General features: G+C 47.0%; 1 protein-coding gene across 1 annotated transcript; it reads right to left on the bottom strand.

Annotated features, from left to right (window-relative positions):
- Nucleotides 1–5993: 5993 nt before the first annotated feature.
- On the bottom strand, nucleotides 5994–12876 carry LOC124691984. The gene is made up of 14 exons (XM_047225286.1): nucleotides 12761–12876; nucleotides 12000–12081; nucleotides 11791–11894; nucleotides 11408–11534; nucleotides 11227–11321; nucleotides 10900–11023; nucleotides 9747–9827; nucleotides 8015–8113; nucleotides 7691–7864; nucleotides 7491–7578; nucleotides 7350–7417; nucleotides 7210–7278; nucleotides 6742–6873; nucleotides 5994–6492 (listed from the first exon to the last, which is right to left on the bottom strand). Exons 1-14 carry the CDS (start codon nucleotides 12799–12801, stop codon nucleotides 6271–6273), a joined length of 1506 nt encoding a protein of 501 aa, XP_047081242.1. The 5' UTR covers nucleotides 12802–12876; the 3' UTR covers nucleotides 5994–6270.
- Between the last annotated feature and the right edge of the window lie 414 nt (nucleotides 12877–13290).

The raw sequence follows: 13290 nt of genomic DNA, 5'->3' as shown, positions 1-13290 counted from the left end.
CGAGGAGCGCGCCGATCCCACCTGGGCCCCCACCGGCAACGATGACTGGTGGGCGGACTTCTTCCAGGCGTAGTACGATGCCGACATGAACAACACCGATGGCCTCGTCGGCCGGAGGAACACATGGAACAAGGAGGGGTGCCTCCGTTTCTAGGGCGTTCCCAGACGCACCCTCTCGACCGTCGTCGAAGGCATCCACAACAGCGCCCCAAGGTTAGAGATGTCGCCTTCTCCGCCGCCATCTCCTCGGGCTTCGGCGCGCTGGCAGCCGAGGAGGACGTGTACTCGTCCTCCTCGAACTCTTCTTCTTCGGGGCCGGTGCGGTCTGCGCCTTCCTTGCACCGCACCACATCGTACAGCATGCCGAAGCGCGAGGTGAAGGAGGAGCATGAGTACGCGACGCCGCCCGTGATTCGGAGGTGCGGCATTAGCAGCATCACCATCCGTGAACCAGCACGGCAGCAGCAAGGGTGAAGGAGGAGCAGGACGATGAGGAAGCCACGAAGGCCGCGAAGATGGCCGAGTACGAGCGGCGGCAGCGCCTCATCACCAGCAGCGACGACCCCGAGAACTGCCCAGGGCTGCACGCGGCGTTCATGGCGTCCTTGAACGACAAGAATGCCTATAGGGGCGATATCGACACGGCGATCGCCATGTCCATCTGCGGCGTTGGGATGCCACTCATCGACATCACCAACGACGGCGAAGCTGGGCCAGCGACGCGGTGAATACGAGCCCATTGACGATCCCGACGAGCGCAGCAAGCAGAACGTCATCAACGACGGCATGTACAACTTCCACCACTATTACGACCCCTCTGGGCACCGCAAGTACTACTAAATTAGGGTTTAGGTTTAAATTTCATCGAATTTCGTTCAAATCCATGTAATACATAGCAAGTTTGAATGAATTCGACTGTTTTCGATTGAATATAAAAAAATCTAAATTTCTATATGGAGGACGCGACGGAGCAGCGACGTCCCCAAACGCGCACAAAGAAATAGCATCCTCCAAACGCTAAATCCGACGCTGTTCGGAGGACGCGACTAGAGATGCTCTAAGAAGATGGTGTAGTGCTAGCATGCAGAGGGCATATGAGAACACCAAACATCGGACATGTTGGGTGGATAATATTGAGACGAAAACTTGGTTACTATTATTAAAACTGAAATTAAAGTAATTTGCTGAGGTATGTGGATGGCTTGCAGACATATAGATAGAATTTATAGATAGTCCTTGCGGCACTCGTGAGCTCATCTGGATATTATCTACAGCCGTCTCGAAACAGTCGCGCAGGGATTATTTACCCAATTTTAGTGACATGTTGGCGAGTATCAATGTACTCCCTCTGTTTCATAAATTTTGTCATAGCTCAAACGATGACAAGAAATTATAGAACAGAGAGAGTATATGTAGGATACACATGGGCAAAAGTCGGGCCGAGCTTTGGGCCAACCCGAAAAAGCCAAACCTAAAATGCCAAGCCTAAGCCCAGGCTGACTATCGGGCCTAAAAATCGAGCCCCAATCTGGCCTCAACGGGAAAAGCCCAGCCTGAACTTTACCTGAAGCGCGAAAAATGTGAGCCCAAGCCCTGCCCGACCCGATGTTCAGGCTCAAAAATCAGACCTGAGCCCAGCCCGAAGTGCAAGCCCAATCTAACCCAGAATTTTTGGACCGGGTCGTCCGGGCCGGGCTGCCCATGCCCAGCTGTAACATAGGAGTTGTACTATCTTTCCCGATGATCTCTTCTGTGGGAAGGCAAATTTTTGTAAAGGAGAGTACCGGAATAAACTGACTCGTGCACCAATTGATGCTTGTCGTTTTTCGACAGCCAGATCATTTGATCTGTTTGTGGGTGTTGTATAGTTTCAATAGAAAAAGAAAGTAAGTTTAGTTTCTACTACTCCAATGAGTAAGGCTTAAATTTAAAAATAAAAAGGTTAAGCTAAGTGAAGTTTAACTAAATTTTTAGGAAAAAATATCAATAACTATAAAATTATATAGATATCCCATAAAAATATATTTTATGATGTATCTAACGGTGTTGATTTTCTATTGTCCATGTTAATGATTTTTTTTCTAAAAACTTGATCAAATTTTACATAGTTTGATTTTAAAAAAATATTGCTTATTAATTAGAACTGAGGTACTATAAAAATAAGTTTAGCATCAGACCCTCGAGTTTTTTATGTGCATTTTTTTTCGAAAAGGGGGAAAAATCGCCCCAGCTTCTGCATCCAAAGGATGCACACGGCTTTTTATTAGATTATTCGCAAACCTTACAAGAAGTAATACAAAAAATCAACCTCGAAGCCACCTCACTAGACCTACGATGGGATGAAGGGGTGACAATACACCAACTGACATCATCCAAAAACCAAATGCCTTCCCAAACCGCCCAATAGCAGGTGAGAAGCACATCCAGTCGAGCAGACTCTCTGCGCATGCCAACGCACACGCCACAGAAGTTGCTACCGCCGTCTTCCTCGACTCCATCTTCAAGAGAGATCATTGCATTAACCTTGCAAGACCTGCCGTCGATGCCACCATGACACCAGACGGCCCCGCCATCCTGCACGCGTCCAGCAGTCCTCGCCCATCTTCGACACCCCGCAGCTCCACGCCGCTGAGAATCATCAACGATAACGTGGTAGATGAACACCACACCACCAAGATCCACCTCCATCTAGCCGCTGCTCCAAAAACGATGCCCCAAGAGGTAGAACGACGCAGGGAGCGCCGTCATCGTCCGATCCCGGTTGGATCTAGAGTTTCCCCGGAGCGAAGCACGAGTGAATAGCCGCAGACTGCGACGACGATGCCTTCAAGAAGGAAACGACGCTTAACGCCGCCATCGTCCGCCAAGCGAGGCACGGTTTTCACCGACAGCCGCGAATCCCCAACTCGGCGAGGGCAAGCGAAAAGGCCAGCAAAGATGATGCCTTCGCAAGGGAACGACGCCAAAAGCCGTCGCCATCATCGGCCAAGAACGAAGTCAAGGCGCGGTTTTCACCGGTGGCCCCTTCGCCGCCATCTCGTTGTCGACTAGATCTTCATCACCGGAGTAGACGGATCTCGTGATCCGCCACCCCGGCAACCAGCCCGACCTCCTCCGGCGAAGAAGAAGGCCGCCTCCACCGTCGAACCCAAGACTCGCCGCCCCGGCGACCTCGTGCCGCGGGAGAAACCGAAGACCACCTCCACGCGCCGGCGAGAGGCGGGCGGGAAAGTAGCTCGTAGCCGCCGCCCAACACCAACCACCACCGGCGTGCCACCACCGGCCACCACCATCGGCCACCACCGGCGGGGAAGAGCCGACGGGAGACGGGAGGGCCGCGGCCGCGGACCGCCGCCCGGCCCATCACGCGACCGGCCGTGGCGTCGAGAAGGGGGCTAGGTCGCCGTCCCTAGCGCGGAAAGAGGGATGGCCGCCGCCGCCGCCACACCCCGCGGCCTTTGGCCGGCGGCGGCGGCGGGAGGCGGCTAGGTTTAGGGGGGGTGCGGGAGGCGGCTAGGTTTAGGGGGGGTGCTATGCGACCCCTAATTAGCTGGTGGAGGTGTGGAGTTTTTTATGTGCATATAATCAACCGCGTTGCTAGTTCCCGATTGATCGAGAAATAGGGTAGTGCTCGGCGGAAATGCTCAACGGAACCTGGCAACGGGCGAGGATGATATCGCGCCCGTCCCGTTGTTGGAGATTAGCACTATATTAACGCCAAAGCATGTATTATCGGTTTGTCCAGAGTTGGGCATTGCGCGTATTCGTCGTATTTCTTGCACGCTTGGAGCAATTAATCATGGGCAGCAGGGTTGGCATGGCTATAACTCCTCCGCTCACCTGTACCAGGCAGGTGACCTTAAATCCCGTTGTCAGTTGTCCCTTGTGACTCTCTTTCCTTATCTCTGTCAGTCTCCATCGAGGAAAGCGGCGGCGAGGCGGAGCTCCACTTGCAGCGACACGACGAGAGAGCGGCCGGAACTGGGGGGTTCTAGTTGGCGCAGAGAGGCGTCGTCCGGAATGGAGGCAGGGCTACGGCCGGAACGGCGGAGGCGTGCATGAGCGCGAGGTCGCTCCCGAGATCTGGCGCCTCCGCCGCCCCCATCGTGGCTGAGTCGCTTTCAGCCATGCCACGGCTGTCGTCCTCGATGGGAGTGCCCCAGCCTCCCAACCAACGGTGCAGCGCCCCAGCCTCCTCGACAGGAGTCATCGCAGGAAGACGCCGCGGCGGCCGCAGCCATGTTCCTGTGCAAGTTAGGTTTGAGATTTGTTTTCTTAGTCTAGGATTATTTTGTTTCAATCTGATGAAGATTCAGATCTGGAGAATGCTTTTGTGGTGGCTATTTTTGGTTATGTACTAGTACTCATCTATTCTGCTTAATGCACTCCAATCCAATTCAGTACAATAGCTAAGATTTGAGAAATCCAATCTGTACGAGCCTGTTTTTTTCTTGATCTCATTCTGTGTTGGATTTGTACAGATTTTCGTTCTTCTCATTCCGATCTAGTAATGGGAACATTGTTCTCATACAGATTTTCGTCATTGCGTGGATGAGGCAGTATTGAACATTTTTGTAAGTAGAGTCGCTACATCTTTCTCCCTGTCATTGCATGTTGGATTAACATTTTTGTTGATCTCACTCCGATTTGGTAAAAGGAATGTGTAATTTTTCCTTGCAATCCAAATGATTCAGTGAAAAATATATACATGCATTTTATTTGGCTCATGAAATTGTCCAGATCTCAACGAATAATTGGTGAACTAAGCGTTTTTTTTTTTTTGTATATGCATCATATGGACGAGTCACAAGAAGACTAGTTAATATGCACAAATTCGATAAGCTCCAAACCAGAAGCTCGTGCCTTGGTAGTCGATGCTCTGCTTTGCCGGCACTGTTGACCTGCAGCGGTTGTCTAGAGGTTGGAGAAGATCTACAGTAATCGCTACCTGAAACAAGTTGCAAGGCCGGCCGGGGCTGCTAGTCAGCTTTGTTGTAGCGGGCGATACGGAACTCTCTTCGTTGCTCAAGGTAGGGGATGATCTACAGTACAGGCCTGGGTGCTTGTGTAGAGCTGGTGGTCAAGCGAGAGGATACCAGGGGTGCCGACCGCCGCTGGCAATTAAGTGACATGGTCCAACATACGCCTAACTATCCTGCACCATGCTAATAAATGTCAATAACTGCTAGTTCAGTATCGTACGCGGTGGCCTTTGTATACAGCTGCGTATGCGAAGTGCGGAAATGAAAGTCAAACGCGTATTCAACAGACACTATATTAGCTACGAATCTTGCGGCACCAACAGACGCTGCCGATTTCGACCTCGCGCGTTGCCAGGTCCCAATCCGCCGGGTCGTAGTGCTCGGTAGCTAGATTAGGTCACGGTTACGCTGGACTTGATGGTGGGCTTTTCTAGGTTATGGTTGTTATCCCTTTTTGTCTTTTTTGGTTTTGATTGGGTTCTTTTTCAGCTATTTTTTGTTCTTTTACCGTGTTGGGCTTGCGTTAATGGGAAGAGAGTACGCGCTGCTGGAGGGAGACAAAGACAAGCATATAGTTGTGAGCAATTGCACAATAGCTTGTCCTTGTTTTTTATCCTTTTTATAATTGTAGTTGCCATAACTTTTTTCCTATATGCAGTTATATATGGTTGGCGATTGCATCCGTATAATGGACAACCTATTGTTTTAGGTGCAATTGCACATATGTGTGCAATTCGGACCCGTTACCAATTTTTTATATGTGTGCTTGCACACATGTGTAATTGCACATATGCTTATACTTAAGATCCAACGACTGACAATGTGTTCGCTCCGTGGTTCTCAAATTCTAATGTTCACTCCATATAATTCCCCACTTATAAAACCTCTGCCCAGCAAGGTTTGATTATAATCATTATGATGGACAACGAATCTCATTTGAACAAGACAAATGACTAAAAGCACATCGGGTCAAATTGGACAACCCTTAACAGCAGACGGTGAGACGGCAAATTGATGGCCGTGGAAAACAATGGACGGCATTCCTTTCATTTCGCCAACAGGCATCACAACTTACAACATCCACAGCAACAAGGAAAACAGCGGACCACAAGAGACGACAGCTATGACCCATGAGCGTACCCGCCCAATGCTCACAGCCCCTCCATGCAGCCAGGTCACACGAGCCATGGCACTAAATTACATACGTATGTTACCTAGTGTTAGTTACAGCACCGTGGGTCGTCAGGATCTTCACGTCAGTCCGAACGGGATCAGTTGTACGTGTCAGCTATAGTCGCTGTCCAGATGATGATTGAGTTCGCCTGTGACGGGACTGCCCGAGGCACATCCTCAGACGCTGAGAGAGGCTGTCCCCCATCTCCTCCCTCTCGCGCTTCAGCTTCTTCCAGAGTGCATGAATCTTCTTCTCCTTCGTTTTCGGGGGCGTTGATTTGGTTGATTTCCTCTGTTCATGCCTCAGCGGTGTGGCCAGAGCCTTTACCGTCATGTTCTGTGGAGTAAATTACCAGGTGAGAGGTTCTTCTTTTCTCAGTTAAGTTAGTTTGCTGGAAATATTTTTGGAAAAAGAAAGTGACTGCTTCGAATGGGGCATAATAGCACGTCCGACTAAAGGGAAGCACATGGATCATGGAAATCTTGATTTCTTACACGAATACCTCTCGTACCTAATGTGCCTACTTTCGCCTCAGGTCTAGCACTGAATGGATAGAGTGAAAGGCAAGAAACTCGAGAAAAGTACCTCATGCTTATCATTAGTACCGCCTGGAGGTGATCCATCACTGGCCGCACCTAAAGATGAACATCTGCCCCAACTTTCTCTGTTAGAGCTTGTGTATGAGCAGGACTCCTCGTTGTGCCTACTCGTTTTATCCTATTACGAAAGGTATACTCATTAGCCAGCAGAGAGCTATACGATGTTGATGACCAGCAATGAGTATTGACCACCCATATCAATATTCCACTGATCACAAATTCTTACGATGAAGTGACTTAATGTAAGAAAAGGCCAAATAATCATAGGGCAGATGGAGATAACAACATGACTGCAAAATAGGTACAACATCCATTCGGAAATAAGTGAGACTTTATCTAGATACGGATGTATCTACACATTGAAATGCGTCTAGATACATCCACATCTAGACAAAGCTGAGTTACTTATTTCCGAACCGAGGGAGTAGCAGCTAAAGAAATTTATGTACTTTACCTGCAAATGATGTCCAACACTACCACCATCCATGCCTGAGAGGTTATGATTCTCATCCAAAAGGAAATCCTGCATTTGACGGAAATTTGTTAGGAAAGGGTCTTCCAAAATAGATGCCAACATACTGCTAAAAAACCTACCAAATCGTCATTCTTAATGGATAACTGATTCGCACTCTCGGATAGCAATTCAACAACTGAAGTTGTAGCTGCAGAAAAATAAAGCAGTTAGTGAACAACACCTAGTTATAATTTACAACATGAGAAGGGCCTGTGCCAGACCATTTTGAAAGCCATGTGCATCTGTTGATGAACTGCCTGCATCAGTTCTAGCTGCCCTCAGACCATTGATGATCTCAAAGAACAAACTCTGGAAAAAGAGCAACCAAAAAAAAGGGTGATTTCCTTTATATACTTCATTTCAAACAATAGAATACAGCAGTTTCCAGTTTGGTTACATAGTAGTATTTCCCAAATTTTACCTCATTGGTCATGGTACCAACTTTTAAAGCACCCATATGTAGCTTATTTGAGCCTGATGCAGGCAACTGAGGAGGACGCAGAGTATTGTAGAAAAATATCGAAACTGAATCATAATATGACTGAGGTCTCGGGGAATTATGATCTCCCTCAAATTTTACTATACTTTTATCCCCCTGTACAAAAACACATATGTTAAAAAAATGGCTAGCATGCTCATTGACAAGGAAAGTCAACCAGCAATCCCTATATTATTTTAGATGTGGTGTCTGGTGTGACATCTATTTGCCTGTGAAACTTTATAAGGAAGCTACATATGCATTTACCCCATATGCTTCGTGAATACGATCACAGTGGTGAGGCTGAATAAACATGTCATTTAAACCATGTCCAAATAATGCAGGAATAAATGTCTTGGGAGCAAGCTGATTAAGAAAAAAAGAGAACACTAAAGTCAGTTGCAGTTTGAAATTAGCACACAATTTAAAAGTTGCTGGAATTTAACATAAATCAACAACACTTGAGATGTCCATGCTGAATAATCCACGCTATTAGAGGACCAAGGTACACCCCCCTCCCCCCCCCCCCTTCAAAACTCAGCAATAACGCATGATGTTGGTCTGTCGTGAAACTACAGTAAGACATCTAATTTAGTTACGAGGCAAATTTAGGAAAAGGGGATAATTTGAAGTTTTCAAAGAGTGAGCTTTTCTTAGTTTTGCATAAGAAAATTTTGTAGCAATAACAGGCTAAAAAATGGGTTCCTTAAGCTTTAACTGAAATTGGTTAATCAGTAATTACATAGTATCCTTGGTGTGAACTGGAGAACACCAGTTCCAAAATCTGACGCTGGCACAATGCAACAAATAACAGAAATCGCTTTATAACCTTGACACCTTATGAAGTTACTGAACACACATAGGGTGCTTTGTTGCCTGCATGAACCCCGGCCAGGCCCGCCAGATGCAGGCAATGGGTGTTTCGTTGCCTGCATCCGCCCACCAGATGCAACAGAGAGCTGTTTGGTTGCTTGCATGAGGAGCACGAACTTAACGCACCCTCAGCTAGGCTCCTACGAAACAGAACTAGAGTATTTCTCCATGGCCAGGCTGAACTGATGCAATGTATGGTACGAAGCCCACCTATGATCATCCTCCTCTATCTCCACGCCATGGTTGACACAGGGAGCAAATCCACAATTCTTTCACCTATCCTGGCAACAAAATTGGAATTGTCGTTGCCGGGAACACACGATGCTCCCTCTGTTTCTCCTACATCTGGTCCTGCGTCTCGGCATATACAACATCGCAGACTACACCACATGTTCGACAAGATGCTTGATGGGCTCAAGCTCGCACCGTGATAATACAGCCATGTCAAGGTCCCCTCCAGGCACGCAAGCAACAGGTGTTTCCCTCCCCAACGCGCAACAATACCTCCTCGTCATGCTGCTGTCCTCTTCTCATGCCTCACCACATGACATGCTGCTATCCTTGTCCATGATGAGCCGTGCAGGCTGAGCATGGGAGCGGTGTGACAGAGGGCTAGGTCACGCCACTATGCTTTGGCAAGACCACATCTCAAGCTGACTTGCACATGTGTCTCACCGACATGTGTCACCTGTCTGATGGAACCATGGGTTAATCTCACCTAGTCATGTTTCTGGGCAACCATACTCAATCCCATGCAGGCAACCTAGAAAATCTACCAGGCCTGGCTTTCCAAATGCAGGTCATCAAACACCCACTCATGTACGACATAGCTAGACACAGGGCTGAAGCTCACACCACAGCAAACTGGCTCACTGGGGTATGGTAGCCAAAATGATGCAGGCAGCCAAACATACCATATTTGTTTGTCAATCTCCCGTATTTAAAGAAAACATGAGAATGTTCTATGTTGAGTTCCTTATGTAAAGATACCAGACCTGCTATCTAATCTGAGACATGATCCCTACAGTGAGTCATGGGCAGTATACACCATTGCAAAGTTGTTTTTATTATCTTCCGTGAGGTTATATCGAGCTATATGTTACGAGCTATGGTTTATGAAGTGCACCTTTACAACATTAAGATCCATTATGTCAAACTTAGCTCTTTTCTGAATGGTTCGCCGCATGTACTGTAATGCCATCTTAACCTGGAAAGACAGAACAACTCATTAGCACTATGCAATTACAGCAATGCTCACAAAGTTCAGAAATTTTTTATCTTAGTGAGAATGCATCAAGGAACTTCACCAAATCTAATTATTTAATGAACACATTGTCCTTCTATACACAGTAGTGATAAAACAGATTCCTCTAACTCAAATGACAGAAAAGAAAGCTCCAAATGTAGGAAAGCAATAATTCAACCAGTTTGTCCTTCTGTGCTAAAGTTGAGTGTTTGAAAAAATATGTTTCAGTAGCAGAATAAGAGTGTAATGAGATAATTTTTCGCAATCTTTTGCATGTTGCAACTAGAGGGTGAATTGATTCGCTGTCCAAGCTAAATTCAGCTGGGTACTAATCTGATCGAAGTAATTCATACTTGGCACGTTCTATCGAAGATATAAACTTTTGTTTCGTAAACTAACATCACGTCTAAGGAAGCATCGACATTAGTTTTTTTTGGGGCTGGCACATAGAAAAGTTCAGATGACATCAATCATAACTTCAGTTGTATCTGTTTTACATATGGACCAAGGTTCAGGAAAGCGGAAAAAAGCGTCGCTTATGCCCGCTGAAGCGCATTGCGGAGGCCTTCCGCATCGATTGCATAAGCGCTTAAGCGGAGAAAAGCGGAAAAAAGCGCCGCTTATGCACGCTGAAGCGCTAAGCGGAAGGCCACCGCACCAATTACGCTTAACGCTGTCTTGAACCTTGATATGGACTGTATAATTTATGTCTTTTGCATTTAAACAACTGGACAATATTGGTCACATGGTTTTTTATATAGTTGTAGCTTGATAAAGTGGCACAAAATTGAATCGTGCAGCCATAATTGCAGGGAAAAACTAAAAATTGGGTGCTGGATAGAAAAACACAGATTTTGATGGGGCGTGGCCAAATCATTGTACTGCTATATGAAAACGTTGTGTCTGAAAGGGAACAAGGAAGAACCACAGTGATTAAGACACGGTTCCCAAATATTAAGGCAATGGACCTTCCAGAATTTCCATGATCATTTCTTAATGGTGGGGAAGCAGAATCTGAAGGAGATGCACGTACCGTGAATTTTGGAACACGGATTTTGTACACATCCACAAGTTCCAGCATCAAGCCATACAAGTTGGTGAAAGCGCTATCCAATACCATGCCAGCAATTGAGGGATCTTCTGCTCCATACAGTAGGCTGTAGAAAAAAACATACAGAACAAGAATTCAAGGCCTGAAGATGTTCTTAAAGTATAATCTAAGAGCTAAACGGAATAACCCAGGATCAATTAAATAACACAATTCTGTTCAGTAACCAATCCAAAAATATTGGATCGTTTGGAATTAATAGAGATGCCGCAATGTAAAAGGAGCACACAGTGTAGCTAACCCAGAAAGTACCTTGTAACAGCACCCATCGATCGCCCCCAAACGCCTATACGGGAAACTTGCTTATTGGTACGCAGAAATGATACTGCGCATTTGAGGTCTTCTTTCTAGAAGCAAGTTACTGTGAATTTCAGGATACAGTGAACACCAAAGATATGAATGCAGAAGAACAAAACTGATACTGATTATATACCTCATGCCAACCAAGACTGACATAATCTCCATCCGATAGACCTGACCCAGAAAAGTCTAGTGTGAAAACTGTGATGTTTGAAGGAAGAAGTATTACGGCAGCTTCATTTGCATCTGCTCGGCATCCGCTGCATTGAGTTAGAGCAAAATCCTGGTAAATATTCCACAAGATAATTGGTGACTGCTCGAGCTGATCAGCTGAATCACACTATTACTAAAGAGGAATTCAGAAATTTTAAATTGTACTATTAATCCAATGCGGCAGTTTCCAAAATCTTAAAATATGTATTACTAACATAAAGTTACATAAAAAAGGAATAATGAAACAAAGAAGCCCCATGTGCATTAGAAAACATATTATAGCAGTGAGCTCAGGGTAGGTACCTATTTCCATGGCAGTAGATCACACACGGAAGGGCAGTAGTTTCTGGAATGAAAGCGGGAACATAGTGGCTGCATTTTAAGGTATGACCCCTTGCATTTGTAAGCTGCCAGGTAAAGGTATACCAATAAGGCTATGAACAAAGATAGCGTCACTTGTCATCAGCAAACGAAAGAAAGAAGAAACCTCGATAATTGGTCTCCGTACTTGCCTCCAAGTCTAGTCGTTTGTACCTTCGCCCTGCGAGCATAAACTCTGTCTCCCATAAATACTGATCTGGATTATACTCTGATCTGCAAATTAGCAATCATTCAATCTCATCAGATCAGGTGCAGATGCTTTAAAATTTGAAAGTTAGCAAACCGTATCAGTGGGCATGTGCTTGGAAAATGCAAAGTAACAAGTAAACATTGTATAGAAGTTAGCTTTGCAGCCTACGATATACATGGCATTGCAGGACAGGTTAAGGTTACTTCTCAACGCTATATGGATAAACATCATGTCTGAAACTCTGACCATATACAGGTACAACTATGCATAACACGACAACTTTAATGATCATCACACTGTCCTAACCATAGCTTTAATGGCACATGATAGCACTGATTTGCCATGACCGAGCAACTTAATCAAGTCCAATGTACTATCATGAAAGACTAGCTGAAAAACTGCCCTCGGCTTCCTCACACATCCTCCTCTAAACTGAACTTTCAATTTCCAAACTTGACCGCTGGTACGATTAACGTAGCTGGCTAAATGTTTGTCACATCTATCACAAATTAAACAGCTGCATGCACTAGCATTTTAAAACCATCGACCATTTCGGACCTGATGTGGCATGTGTATCGAAATCCCAATTGTATCCCACCCGCATTGTTCCAATTACAGCGGCCGCGTGCCAATGCAATGCCATGACAATCAGCACCAAATAACAAAGGCAACGGAGGATCATGCGGGCGGCGGGAAGGTTACCGAGGAGGCCGGATGACGAAATTGACGAACTGCTCGATCATGGCGGCTCCTATGCGACGCCGCTGGGTGGTATGGGGTTGGGGTGGGTGGGCTCCAAGCGCTCACGGTGAGCACGCCCGCGATTCCCACGGCCCCAGCTTCTCTCCCTCTTCGAATTCCGCCCCGCCCACCCGCGAGAACGCGCCCGAGCCCACCACGGGCGCTACAGCAATCCCCGGGAGTCCCAGCGAGCGCAGGCGCGCGCGTCGTCGGATCTGCGCGGGAGCTCGCTGCCGCGCCGAGAGCCCGCCGGATCCGGCGCGGTTGCCGGCGACCCGAGGCTCGGGACTCTCGCCGCGAGCCGCGGAATCCGGCGGGGAGGGCGGCGAGCGGGAGGTGGAGGTGGGTGGGCTCTGGCTCGCGGAGGTGGGAAGAGGGGAGGAGCGACAGGGAGGGAGGGAGCAATAGCCGTGGGAAATGGAGGACGGTAATGAAAGCCGACATAATCGGGGGAATAAAATTGTTTTTACTTCTGCAAATACGGAGAGTTG

This window comes from Lolium rigidum, chromosome 2 (genome assembly GCF_022539505.1).
Source record: "Lolium rigidum isolate FL_2022 chromosome 2, APGP_CSIRO_Lrig_0.1, whole genome shotgun sequence".
Lineage (NCBI taxonomy): Eukaryota > Viridiplantae > Streptophyta > Magnoliopsida > Poales > Poaceae > Lolium > Lolium rigidum.
This window is presented reverse-complemented; position numbering and strand designations above follow the sequence as displayed.

Bases quoted from the DNA above. Each gene is read 5' to 3' on its own strand.
- LOC124691984 (XM_047225286.1), bottom strand. From the start codon at position 12,801: ATGATCGAGCAGTTCGTCAATTTCGTCATCCGGCCTCCTCG. The intron at 8,114-9,746 runs GTGCACTTCATA...TTTCTTAATCAG, and splicing joins TGGATCTTAATGTTGTAAAG to CTTGCTCCCAAGACATTTAT. The intron at 7,865-8,014 runs GTAAATGCATAT...GTTTTTGTACAG, and splicing joins GTATTCACGAAGCATATGGG to GGGGATAAAAGTATAGTAAA.